General features: G+C 44.5%; 2 protein-coding genes across 6 annotated transcripts in view; one reads left to right on the top strand and one right to left on the bottom strand.

Moving 5' to 3' along the window:
• Nucleotides 1–5,063, top strand: part of RNF10 (ring finger protein 10) — a 42,245-nt gene extending 37,182 nt beyond the window's left edge. For 2 of the 5 annotated variants that reach the window (XM_059138853.1, XM_059138851.1), the window contains exons 14-17: nucleotides 832–932; nucleotides 3,831–3,888; nucleotides 3,985–4,143; nucleotides 4,781–5,063. In XM_059138853.1, the coding sequence (XP_058994836.1) occupies nucleotides 832–932; nucleotides 3,831–3,888; nucleotides 3,985–4,143; nucleotides 4,781–4,854 (392 nt within the window). In that variant the 3' untranslated portion in view covers nucleotides 4,855–5,063. Of the gene's footprint in view, nucleotides 1–831; nucleotides 933–3,830; nucleotides 3,889–3,982; nucleotides 4,144–4,777 lie in introns of those variants that run through there. The other 3 variants (XM_059138850.1, XM_059138852.1, XM_059138854.1) reach the window with 2 other exon arrangements.
• Nucleotides 5,064–6,973: 1,910 nt separating this feature from the next.
• On the bottom strand, nucleotides 6,974–9,888 carry POP5 (POP5 homolog, ribonuclease P/MRP subunit). Its single transcript, XM_059138855.1, has 5 exons — nucleotides 9,781–9,888; nucleotides 9,548–9,690; nucleotides 7,937–8,086; nucleotides 7,671–7,754; nucleotides 6,974–7,569 (listed from the first exon to the last, which is right to left on the bottom strand). Exons 1-5 carry the CDS (start codon nucleotides 9,798–9,800, stop codon nucleotides 7,457–7,459), a joined length of 510 nt encoding a protein of 169 aa, XP_058994838.1. The 5' UTR covers nucleotides 9,801–9,888; the 3' UTR covers nucleotides 6,974–7,456.
• Nucleotides 9,889–12,511: the final 2,623 nt, after the last annotated feature.

Below are 12,511 nucleotides of genomic sequence, written 5' to 3'. Positions count from 1 at the left end.
GTGACAGGAATGTGACAGAAACCTGCATTGTGACCATTATGCTCTTTAGTTTGAGAGCTGCTATACAGAGCACTATGGCAGAACATTGACCACATCATCTGTGATACAAAAATTGTGTTTGTGTATGTGCTTTCATCATACGAGCCTTTCTGAGGAACGGACTTTAATGTCCTGAGGAAGAGCAGTTGGATGGTGCTAGGAATGAGCGTACTGAATAGCCCTGGCTGACTGCGGGACGGCCTGCCACCTGGAGAGTGACTAGGCCCTTCCCTCCCAGCAATGATCAGGACAGTGGGTAGACCTGTGGGAATTGCTCACCTTGAGGTCAATAAGGATGGAGAAGACTATTATCTAGGGCTTATCAAGGAAAAGCTTGGATCTTCATACTGGATTTTGTTCGTGTATGTGTATTTTGGATTCTAACTGAATATTCCCAGGTCAGAGACATCTGGCTGGACCATAAAGGCTGACCTGATTACATTTTATCTTTTCCTTGGAACTTTTTCATTCACATAAAACTAGTCCACTAGGCCTGGAGAGTCAGCTGCTTTGGAAAGGGTTTTTCTTAGTGTGGGAACAGATGCTGCCATGCTTTCTAGTATTACTGTGAGTACTCCGCTTTTTTCTCCGTGGATCACTAGTGTGAATAGTGGGGCCATGTTCTTGACTTTATAAGAAGACGGCAGAGTGGTAATTGGATCAGGTTCGCTTTTAGAGGTGGGGCTGGTAATTATCCAGACCTGAATCAGGGTTCATCTTTTCTCTCTTGTTAAGAATAGACTAGCTCTTTGGAGCTTAACTTACATAATCAGGTCTCTGGTTTCCTTTCAGACTTTTTGCTGACCCCTCTGTCACCTACTGCCAGTCAGGGCAGTCCTTCATTCTGCGTTGGGAGTCTGGAAGAAGACTCTCCTTTCCCTTCCTTTGCCCAGGTAAATCTTTTGCTTGTATTGTAAAACAGCCCAAGGATATCTAACATGAACTCTGCTTGTTCTTTCTGGAAATCCTTTCTGTTGGAGGAGGAGACTTACAGGTTAATGTTGCATGAATGGTAATAGTCATGGAAAACTTTTTTAAGAGGAAATCTATTGGATTTAGTCTCAGATGTTACTGTATAGACTTACCAAGGAAAGAGACCAAGAGTAGCTAGGGAGAATCAGAGCTTCAGTTATTTAACAAATCATTAGGTACTTGGGTAATGAGCACTGTTGTAGGGGCTGGGGAGACATCAATCAATTTTAGCTGGTCCCTAGTTCTAGGACCTTGGATTTAGGTAGTGTGTATCTATTACATATAGTAAACCATTCCTCTTCACTTTGGGAAAGGAGAGGTTGTGGTTATCCTATAACTAGCCAGACCAGCTTTCTTAGGCAGGTGGGTTAGAGGAACACTAGGCTAGTGACACTTGTTGTCAGATCTTTTTTTCTCCTCCCAGTAATTGAAGTATTTTTATTTTATGTACAATGAGTTAACATCAAGATAGGTCTTTTGAAGGACCCATTCAAGAAAGTTCACTGAATCCAATTTACTGAAGCCTGTATCCTTCCCATACTGATGGAAACACTGGTGGCACATACATGAGACCCTACTTCCGGATCTCAGACCAAGTGGGTTTGAGCAGACACAGCTTGCTCTCTCAGATGCAATGAGACAAAATGAGTCAGATGACGTTTTTAATCTTTAAAACACAAACCAACACTCAGCATTCCTGCATTGAGATAACTAAGTTCAGATGGATGGATTGCTTGCCAAGCACCCCCATTAGAAGTTAGTATTAACTTTTTTGGGGCTAGTTTGGAATCATTAGCTTAACAGTTCTTTAGAGCAGGTGATAATGGATGTTTCTCACAACAAATGGCAGTGCGTGTTGAGAAATAAGCAGGAATTGGACTTTGGTAAGGAGAGTCCTGAAGTCAAGGAGAAAGAAATAATTGAAAGCAATCCTGAACATTAACTGGTAGGCTTCAGAAGTGATAATTATGCAAGTGGCTCCCAGGAGTTATGTCAAATGCTTAAGTTTGTTGTTGTTTTTAGTTTTTTTTTTAACTAGGTTTTATTGCTTTTGCTTTTTTTCAGAATTAAATGGTGAACAACTTCAAACTTCAATGTGTTGAAGGAATAGCATAATGAACGCTTTTACCTTTCATCTGTGTTCACCAGTTGTTAGCATTTTGCTGTGTTTGCTTTCTCTTTTTATGTTGAAAATCAGTTACAGACCTCATGAATGACAGTTTACTACCAAATATAAGTGGCCCCACAAATGACATTCTTCTTTATAAGCACAGTTGTCATGACCACGTCAAAGAAATTCAGCTAACTGAATGAATATCTCATTGCGTATGTCTCAAGGGTCCTATATTGTTTTCAGTCGCGTCCAAAGATTGCTCATGGCATGTATTTGTCAAGTCTCTTTAGTGTCCTTTGATCTATAACAGTTTCTCTAGCCTCTCTCTTTTGTTTTGTTTGATTTTCTTCCTATGGCATGGATATTTTTGAAGCATCCAGGCCAGCTGTTGTATATAGAGCCTAGAGTTTGGATTTGTTGGTTTCTTTTTTCGTAAGTGGGTTCAGGTTAAACATTTAAACATTTCTGGCAAGAATAAAACATAGGTGGTAGGTATTTTAATGACCTTTTAAGAGTAAGGTGGTTCAGATGTCTTACTATTTGGACTCTGAACTCCCAGGGAAAAGATCATCGAAGTGGTACATGATAAAGAAATGTTATTCAGGGAAATCAACCTCTGCAAGTCCAACTCCGTTTGAATAATACTGTACCTCACTTTGGGACACACACTTTAGGACAAGACATTCCTATTTGAATCTTGTGGGGCTTGTCTCCTGGTATTTTTCCAGGAATAAAATTCCCCTTGCTTTGGGTGCCTGGGTGGCTCAGCGGGTTAAGCCTCTGCCTTCTGCTCAGGTCATGATCTCAGGGTTCTGGGATTGAGGCCCGCATTATGCTCTTGTGACCTCTGTCAAATAAATAAATAAAAGCTTAAAAAAAAAAACCCAAATTCCCCCTGCTTTGAGCATAGCATGTGTTGCAGATGGGGCTTACACTGGCCCTTGATAATTAAGAAACTGGCCTTGGCCAGACCAGATGAAAGAGTTCCTCATTCAGGGGCAGGAGGGATTGTTCTGATTTTACTGTACATGGAGGCTGTAAATTTTATAATTATTTTATATTTTTTATAAATTTTATAAAAATTTTAAAATTTTATAATTAAGGAGCTGTTGGAAAAGCAAAGACTGAAGGGTAATTAAGGCTGTTGTGGCAGTTGCAGGATAAAGTTAAAATTTATTGAACTGGTTTTCTTGGCCTTTAGTAACTGGAATTCGATAGCCAGGTGGTTCATTTTGAGATCAGACAAGATCGGGCACGTTCAGGGTGGTATGGCCGTAGACCAGGTGGTTCATTTTGAAATTGGAGGGTACTGCACACTGCTTATTCCAGGAGGTTTATGTTTTTAGGAGTCCCAAGAAGAGCGGGAAAACTTACCAGAACAAGAGAATCACACAAAAGTCAGGATTGTCAACTTGAGAGTCTGAGTAAGAACCTATTGTGCTGTCATGCACTATTCTTCAACCTTTTTCTAAGGAATAAAACAGGCTTTTGTTTTCCACCTTGGGAATTTCACTGCTATCTGCTGGTCAGGTTATAGAGAACATGACCAAAATAGTGCATTGAGGAAAGAAGTATCTGGAAAATCCTTTTTTCCCAAAGGTGATAGTTCTTTGACCTTCTAGCTAGTTAGTGTCGAGACACAAGTCTAGAAGAGAAATTGGACTGGTTACTTAAATTCTTGTCTCTCTTCTTTCCCTCTTGGCAGATGCTGAGGGTTGGAAAAGCAAAAGCAGATGTGTGGCCCAAAACTACTCCCAAAAAAGGTGAGAATGACCTTCTGGTGGAGGGGAATTTGGTCCCTTTCAGAAAGTTAAAGTCTCTAGAATCCTCTCTAAAATTCTAACACTGGTATTTTATAGATGAAAACAGCTTAGTTCCTCCTGCTCCTGTGGACAGTGATGGGGAGAGTGATAACTCAGACCGTGTTCCTGTGCCCAGTTTCCAAAACTCCTTCAGCCAAGCTATTGAAGCCGCCTTCATGAAACTGGACACACCAGCTTCTTCAGATCCCCTGTCTGGTAAAGGCAAAGAAATGTGTGCTCAGTACAGGGCTGTCATTCCCGCCTGCATCTAGTGGTGGACATCACTGATTAGGCTCTTTCCTCTGAGCCTGTAGGGTCACATGCTAGTGTCAGCTAACAGTCCCTTCCTATGTCAGGTAGGACCTTTTCACCACCCCACATAAATTCTTGAGGCCTGGATGTGAACTTCTGAGAAGGTCTTTATTTTTTCCCTTCTAAGACATAGTGGAGGAGATTTTAGAATCCTGTTTGGTAGAGGGTGGCTAATAGTTGGAGAAGTCAGGCTTGAAGGCCACACCACTCTGGCTATTCAGTGAGACAAGAACATTAGCATTTAGGGTGTGTCTTCTCTGTGCTTGGCATTGTGCTCATTTTATTCTCCCGACAACTATATTAAATGGGTAGAACTGTCACAGGTAGAGCAGATGAAGAAATGGGTCTAGGGACGTAAAGGGACTTGCCCAGACAAATAGTGCAGCATGCGGACTGGTGTCCGGATCCAGGCAGTCCTCACCCTAGAACCTTCGCTGCCGCTCTGGACTCTCAGGAGTGAAAACTGGCTGTAATTGTCACTAAAGCTGGAGGCTGGGGGATAACGTTCAAAGCTAAGCTCTTTCTTGTTTCCATTTAGAAGACAAAGGAGGAAAGAAAAGAAAAAAACAGAAACAAAAGCTCCTGTTCAGCACCTCAGTCGTCCACACCAAGTGACACTACCGGCCCGGTTACCTTCTCCATCTGGTTTTCTTTCTTCTGTGCTTCTGTTTTGCTGCTGTAATTTTTAAGTATTTGAGTTTGAACAGATTAGCTCTTGGGGGGAGGGGGTTTCCACAGCGTGAGGGGGAACCAAGAAAATTTTAAATACAGTGTATTTTCCAGCTTCCCGTCTTTACACCAAAATAAAGTATTGACACTCTCAAGAGATCTCTTCCTGCCTAGATTTTTAGTTTGTTACCAGGGTTATTGTTTTGGACCTATGTATAATTGGTTTTTCTCAACCCAAGTAAGTTTGAGTCCCTTCACCACCACTTGGAGCAGCCCACAGCCCACTGCTCTGCTGACATGTCAGGGCGTCACGGTTTCAACATACCACTCAGCACGTCTTTTAAAAATAGAGCCTTTCCTGTCTAGTTTTCCTCTTGTTAAAGAAACAGAGGATGGGAATAAAATGGATTTAGGACACCCAGCTTGAACTGCAGTTTTTCTTCTGAGAAATGGCCAGGATGCGGCTGCTTACCTAGGTGCTAGAAGGTTTTACAACTTGTATGTGGCTCATTTGGCAGGGAAAGCTGGAATTGTCACTAAAGCAGCCCTGGAACCTGCCAGCTGTTAGATGAAGCTTTATTTTGAGTGACAGTGGCCCGAGTTGTAGGAGCAGAGGAATCTGGCACAGCTGGAGGCAGAGCTGAACAGGTTTGAAAGCAGTGGTGGTGCGCACTGCCTCCCTGTTGTCTAGAGCAGTCTGTGCCTTGGTTGGAGTGGAATTTGAGTGATGTGAATTTTGCTGCTTAATAAAGTGACCTCTAGGTATAATAGCATGTGAAGGCAAATAGTTGCAATAAATCACCTGCACAAGCAATGTGAGCTTTCTGGGTTTTTAAAGTTCATTACAGGTTAGCTAGACATACTTCTTAAATAGGGTAAAGTAACAGCTACTGTGAGCTTGAGCACTCTGGTGTCACAGGGTCTCGGTGTCTTTCCTAGTGTCAGGACTAAGGGGTTCTTGAGTTGGGCTTAGCTTTACCTGTCATTCTTTTTTTTTTTTTTAAGATTTTATTTATTCATTTGACAGAGAGAGATCACAAGCAGGCAGAGAGGCAGGCAGAGAGAGAGGAGGAAGCAGGCTCCCTGCTGAGCAGAGAGCCCGACGCGGGGCTCGATCCCAGGTCCCCGAGATCATGACCCGGGCCGAAGGCAGCGGCCCAACCACTGAGCCACTCAGGCGCCCCTTTACCTGTCATTCTTAAAGAGGTTCATAAATCCTGGGACAGGAACCGCCCTGGGTGCATGAGTGTGTTTCAGCCCTGAAGATAAGGGGACATGTTGAAGCAAACATTACAGATCTTTCTGTTAAATGTGTAAGGGACTTTGAATAACATGTTTTATTATACAAGATAACAGATCCTAGAAATGTCATTGGTAAGTAGTGGATCCAAACCCTCCTAACCTCTGTGAGTGAGGAAGTGTTACTTGGTTTCAGGTGGCCCAGCAGGGGTGAGACAACAGGGAAGGGCGAACTGCAGAAAACTACTCGAAGTTGGCAGCTGCTGCTTGGCTTTGTAATGTCAGGCAAGGCCAGGTTTTGTCACACACCTCCCCTCTACCCCCACCACCCCCTCTGGTAAGAAAAATGCAAGAACTATGTTTGTTATCCTGTTACCTGATTAAGGATTGGTAAGGAATCTGGTATTTTTAAGGTCAGTATGGAAACCAGCTATAGATTGGTGCCAGTTTAGCTGCCATGTCTCACTAATACTTTTACTCTAAATAACCCGGACTGCTTAGGGTTCATCCACAAGACCTCAAGTGGGAGGCTATACATCTAGCATCACAGGGAGCCAGTCTTCCCACTGAGGCCAGGGATAGCGGGGGAAGGAGACCTCCCAGCCAAAGTGGGAGCCAAAGATTTTTTTTTTAAGATTTTATTTATTTATTTGACAGAGATCACAAGTAGGCAGAGAGGCAGGCAGAGAGGAAGAAGCGGGCTCCCTGCTGAGCAGAGAACCATCCCAGGACCCTGGGATCATGACCTAAGCTGAACGCAGATGCTTTAACCCACTGAGCCATCCAGGTGCCCCCCAAATGAAACTTCTTAAGTATACTAAAAGGCTGCTATAGAAGTGAGTGTATTTATTTTTTAAATTTTATTTGAAATAGAGCAGGAGATGGGGAGAGGGAGAGAGGGAAGAGAGAGAATCTGAAGGACTCCATGCTGAGCACAAAGCCCAACTTGGGGCTCAGGCCCACAATCGTGAGATCATGACCTGAGCCAAAACCAAGAGTCGGATGCTTAACTGACTGGGCCCTGGTGCCCTGCCAAGTACATTTATTAAACCTACTCAGCCAGGCAATTAGACACAGATATGTCTGTAACTGCTGGGGGTTCACCACCTGCAGGACCACTTAACCCGGCAGCGCTAGGTAAATGTGACTTCAGTTTAAGTGAACAAGTCCTCTACTTTGAGCTGATACCTTGGCCTCTGGTGAGCAGTCATCCACTTTGCCAAAATTGTAGCAGATGCTGCTGCCTCCCAGAATGTTCTGTTCCAACAACTGGGCCCTGAATCTTGGGCCCACCACAGCGTGCAGAGGTTCACTCCACTGCTTCAGCAGCCTCCTCCTCACCACTCTCCGAAAACTCCTCATCTGACCTCTCCTCTAGTAAACAGCTTCTGGTGACAGACTTCTGGATAGCTTGTCGTTCTCCTGGAAAGGCAGGCAGAGCAGGGATGAAAGAGGTCTTTGGGAGTCCCCTCTTTTCAGCCAGGCTAGTTACTGCTCAGTGGGCACTGGCTAACGTTGCTTACCTTCGTCGGTGCAGTTCTGCAATAAGATCAACAGCTGTCTCCTGTTGTAATGAATCAGGAACTTCTGGCATGTTCTAATTGTACCTGGCACGTGGAAGAACTCTGTGGTCAACAGCTCATGAAAGGTGTCTGTCTCAAAGACTTTCTGAGCTGGGTGAAAGCCTCCTGTTCTTGGCAGGAGAGCAGGAAAACCTACCTGCCTGTCAAGACTGAACCCTGGACCTGTTACTATTGAAAATCAGCGGCCATACCACATGCACCCCTACCTCCCACGTGTAAGGTGTTGAGAAAACACGGGTAACGGTGTCCTTTGTTCTCCAAGTATGTGATGAAAGGAAGAGCTGAGCACACGAGGTGGTAGAATTCCTTCCGGCATCGAAGTAACACTACTCCAGTATAGGCATTGAGGTATCGCACTACAGCAGGGGGAAAAAAAAATATTTTGGGAAACTCTGGATTCATTTAAAAATCTTAGAGTAACTGAGCTTCTACTATGTGCCAGGCAGTAGCACTTGGGATGCATCAGTGAGTAAAAAATTTCTGAAGGAAAAAAACCCTTAGGACACATATTTATTTATGAAAAAGGGATAAACCACACCAGGGCTTTGCACACCAATCAGAATGAATTTGGAATTTTAAATGCTCTTCTAATTCACTGATAAGCTGATAAGTGGGGCTGGGACTGGCAGAGATCCATCTTCCTCAGGGGAAATCTTGGCTAAAAAAAGTTATTTTTTTAAGATTTTGTTTGACAGCACAAGCAGGGGGAATGGCAGGGAGAGGGAGAAGCAGGTTCCCCTTGAGCAGGGAACCTGATGGGGGCTTGATCCCAGGACTGTGGGATCAAGATGCGAGCCAAAGGCAGATGCTTAGGTGACTGAGCCAGGTGCCCCCTGAAAAACAGGTTCTATTGCAACTGGGTTCTGTAGGTCTTTTTTTTTTTTTTTTTTTAAAGATTTTATTTATTTATTTGACAGAGATCACAAGTAGACAGAGAGAGGGAAGCAGGCTCCCTGCTGAGCAGAGAGCCCGATGCGGGCCTCCATCCCAGGACCCTGAGATCATGACCTGAGCCGAAGGCAGAGGCTTAACCCACGGAGCCACAGGCGCCCTGGATTCTGTAGGTCTTGAAGAGGTTGCGAATGACCCAATGTAAATGAACTGGGCCTATGTGCATGAATTCTCCGGTATTCAGTTTTAAGCAAAGGTTAAAACATGTAATGAATTTAAACATTAAATAGCATGGCTGGGGAGTTTGGGTGGCACAGTCCGTTAAACCTCTGCCTTCAGCTCAGGTCTTTATACCAGGATCTTGGAATGGAGCCTGCTCCTCCCACTCCTCCCTGCTGCTGCGCTCTCGCTATTTGTCTCCAATAAATATCTTTATAATCGTTAAAATAAAACACTTAAAACTGCGTCCTTGTCAGAAGAATCCCCTCTCTCATCTACATACGATGGTAGGTTCTGTATTTCATCTGCTGTATTAAGGGTTGTTTTTTTTTAAAAGGTAATTTTGACAATTTTCCCCCCATGGGATGTCAGTGTAACCAAGTAACTTAACTCGGAACTATACCCGTCCTCCCCCATTTAATTCATTATCTTGCTCAATCACAATCCTAGTATACACACGTGAAATTGATAAAGCCGATTCCTTCCCAAAGTGCCACCGCCTTCTGCTTTTAGCTCTCCGCCTAACCTCGAACTCACGCAGACTCGGGCTCAGACTCCGATTGGCCTCAAGAGGACATACTGTACAGTGAGGACTGTGTATCGGGTTTGGAAGCTCCTGCCGTGTCCCGTACTCTTTCTTTCTCCCTCTTCCGGCCCCCGTTCCCTCCCAATCCCGCCGTTCGCCTAGTTCCGCAGCACTCACGTACCCGCGAAGCCGATGGAGCAGGAGGCTGCGCCGAAAGTCCCGTGCACGCGGGCGATCGTGTCCCGTATGAGGCCGCCCAGCACTCGGTCCTCCAGACTCAGGCGGCAACGGGGGTCATCAGAAACCACCTCGCACAGCAGGTACCTGCGGCGGGCAGCAGAAAAGTGAGCGCGCGGCCAAGGCCGCGGGGGACCCGGTAGGGGAGCAGATGTTGGGCAGGCAGGGGACCCTTACCTGTGCTTAAACCGCACCATGGCGGCCTCCGCGCGCCGCGGCCCAGCTCCCAAACCGGATATCTGTGGTTTTGCTGGTGGCCAATGGGAAATTACCCTCCGCAGTCTTGCAACCAGTCAGAGAGGAAGCAGGGTAAGAAGGCGGGGCTAGAGGGTTGGGAGGCAGATCCCCGTGCCAGTCTCCCTTAAGCCCTACCTCCCTCTACGTTTGTAGAGCGCATGCGTCCTTGCTGACCGCCTTGCTGAGTTAGGTGTTTGGGAGTGGCGTTCCGCGATCTAAGGGCGTGTGGTTGCGATGGGTGTTTCTGCAGCAGGCCGAAGTTTGCAGTTCTTTGCAGGTGCATCCGCTGCATTTGGGGCTCTCGGGATATGTACTCTCTATTACCTTGCAATCAAGTAGTGTATGCGCTTATATTTGCTCCCTAAGCTAGACGGCGGGACTTTTGAGGGCGAGACCCTGCATTTACACGCCCGGGATTGACACGGGAAATCGGGCCCTTAGTTTCAGGTTGGAGATCGGTTTAATTTTTTCGTACAGCCAAATATATTATTACTATTTGGGTCTTTCAACAATCTTATGGTAACCGGAGTATTGCCTCGGCTTTTGTTGGCAAAAACAATCCGTGATTGTTATATTTTATTTTTTTTTTAATAGAAAAGTACAAAGAAGGAAATAAAAATAATCTCAACACCGAGAGAAACTAATTTATCATGTAGTGTATTTACTTCCTTTTCTTTCCCCTTGTGCCATAGGGCCTCAAAGTGAAGTCCAGGGACCGCTGGGTTTTCTGAGATTCTTTCCAGGTTTCCCTAATGTCAAATAACTTCCATTGTAATACTAAGATGTTAATTGCCTTTTTCATTTTCTCAGAGTGGACAGTTTTCCGGAGACTATGTGACATGTGCTGATATTATCACTGATGGCTGATGGGATTTTGCATTGTGTCCTAAACACTTAGTTTTGTTATATTTACTTGGAATCTTTGCATTTCTCAGTTTTAATATCCATGATAAGTATCAATATATCCTATAAAAACAAAAGCTCTTTGGGATCCTCAATAATTTAAGCACATACAGGGGTCCTGAGATAAAAATCTTAGAACTGCTGCCCCGTGTTAAATTACATCTTTCTTTCTTTTTTTTTTTTTTCCTTATTAAGAATAGGATCAAACTGCTTAGCACTTTCTTTTGCTTGAGTATCCTTTTTTTTAAACAACTGAATTATTGAGGTGTACTATGCATAAAGTACATATTAAGTGTAAGGCTCAGTGAATTTTTACATATATGTAGACTCTTGTAACTACCACCCAGATTAAGAGGGAGCATTTCCACACTCAAGAAGGTTCCTTGCTTTCTTCCCAGTCAAAACCTTCCTAGAAGTGGCCTCTGTTTGACCTTTATCAAGATAAGATCAGGTTTGCCTGTTCTTGAACTTTATTTATTTAAAAATATATTTTAAAAAATATTTTATTTATTTGACAGAGAAACATCAAGAGAGGGAACACAAGCAGGGGGTGTGGGAGAGGGAGAAGCAGGCTTCCAAGCAGAGCCAGGAGCCTTATGCGCGTCACGATCCCAGGACCCTCGAATTGTGACCTGAGCCCAAGGCAGACGTTTAATGGCTGAGCCACACAGGTACCCCTTAAAGATTTTATTTTAAGATATTATTTTTAGGGGCGCCTGGGTGGCTCAGTGGATTAAGCCGCTGCCTTCGGCTCAGGTCATGATCTCAGAGTCCTGGGATCGAGCCCCGCATCGGGCTCTCTGCTCAGCAGGGAGCCTGCTTCCCCCTCTGTCTCTGCCTGCCTCTCTGCCTACTTGTGATCTCTCTCTCTGTCAAATAAAATAAATAAAATCTTTAAAAAAAATAAAAAAAAAAAAAAGATATTATTTTTAAAAATTTATTTGAGAAAGAGTGGGAGAGAGCACAAGCAGGGAGGAGGGGCAGAGGGAGAGGAAGAAGCAGACTCCTCACTGAGCAGGGAGCCCTGTTTGGGGCTGGGCTCCATCCTAGAACCCTGGAATCATGACCTGAGCTGAAGGCAGCCCCTTAACTAACTGAGCTACCCAGGCACTCCTGTTTTTGAACTTTTTATAAAAATCCAACAATATGTTTCTGTCTGTGTGTATGTGTATGTCTCCTTTTACTCATGATAACGCTGTAAGATTCATTCTTGTTTGATTGTGTTTTCATGCCAACCATTCTGCAATGTTATTTTTCAGCTGCACAGTATCGAACTGTTTGGATATAACACTGCTAAATTAGTCAATGTTCCCATGATAGACATTCAGATTAGTTACAAATTTTTTGTTATACCCAGCACGCAGGTGCACAGGTTTGTAACTTGATCTATTTTTTTTTCTTCAAGATTTTATCCATTTATTTGACAGAGAGATCACAAGTAGGCAGAGGCAGGCAGAGAGAGAGGGGGAAGCAGTCTCCCCAATGAGCATAGAGCCCGATGGTGCAGATCCCAAGACCCTGAGGCCATGACCTGAGCGCAAGGCAGAGGCCTAACCCACTGAGCCACCCAGGCGCCCCTGTAACTTGATCTTTATATCCATCCCTACTTGTGGAAGTGTGTAATTGGCTGGCCCTGTGAGGTCCATGAAGGGAGGCCAAGTATTTGCAAAATCTGGAATGAATCCTCAATTTTCCCATCTCTCAGCTCTTTGCCACCTTAAAGAAGGGATGCTGAGGAAGGAAGGGGTGAGGGGGAGGCGGGGTGGCG

Source organism: Mustela lutreola, chromosome 11 (assembly GCF_030435805.1).
Source record: "Mustela lutreola isolate mMusLut2 chromosome 11, mMusLut2.pri, whole genome shotgun sequence".
NCBI lineage: Eukaryota > Metazoa > Chordata > Mammalia > Carnivora > Mustelidae > Mustela > Mustela lutreola.
This window is presented reverse-complemented; position numbering and strand designations above follow the sequence as displayed.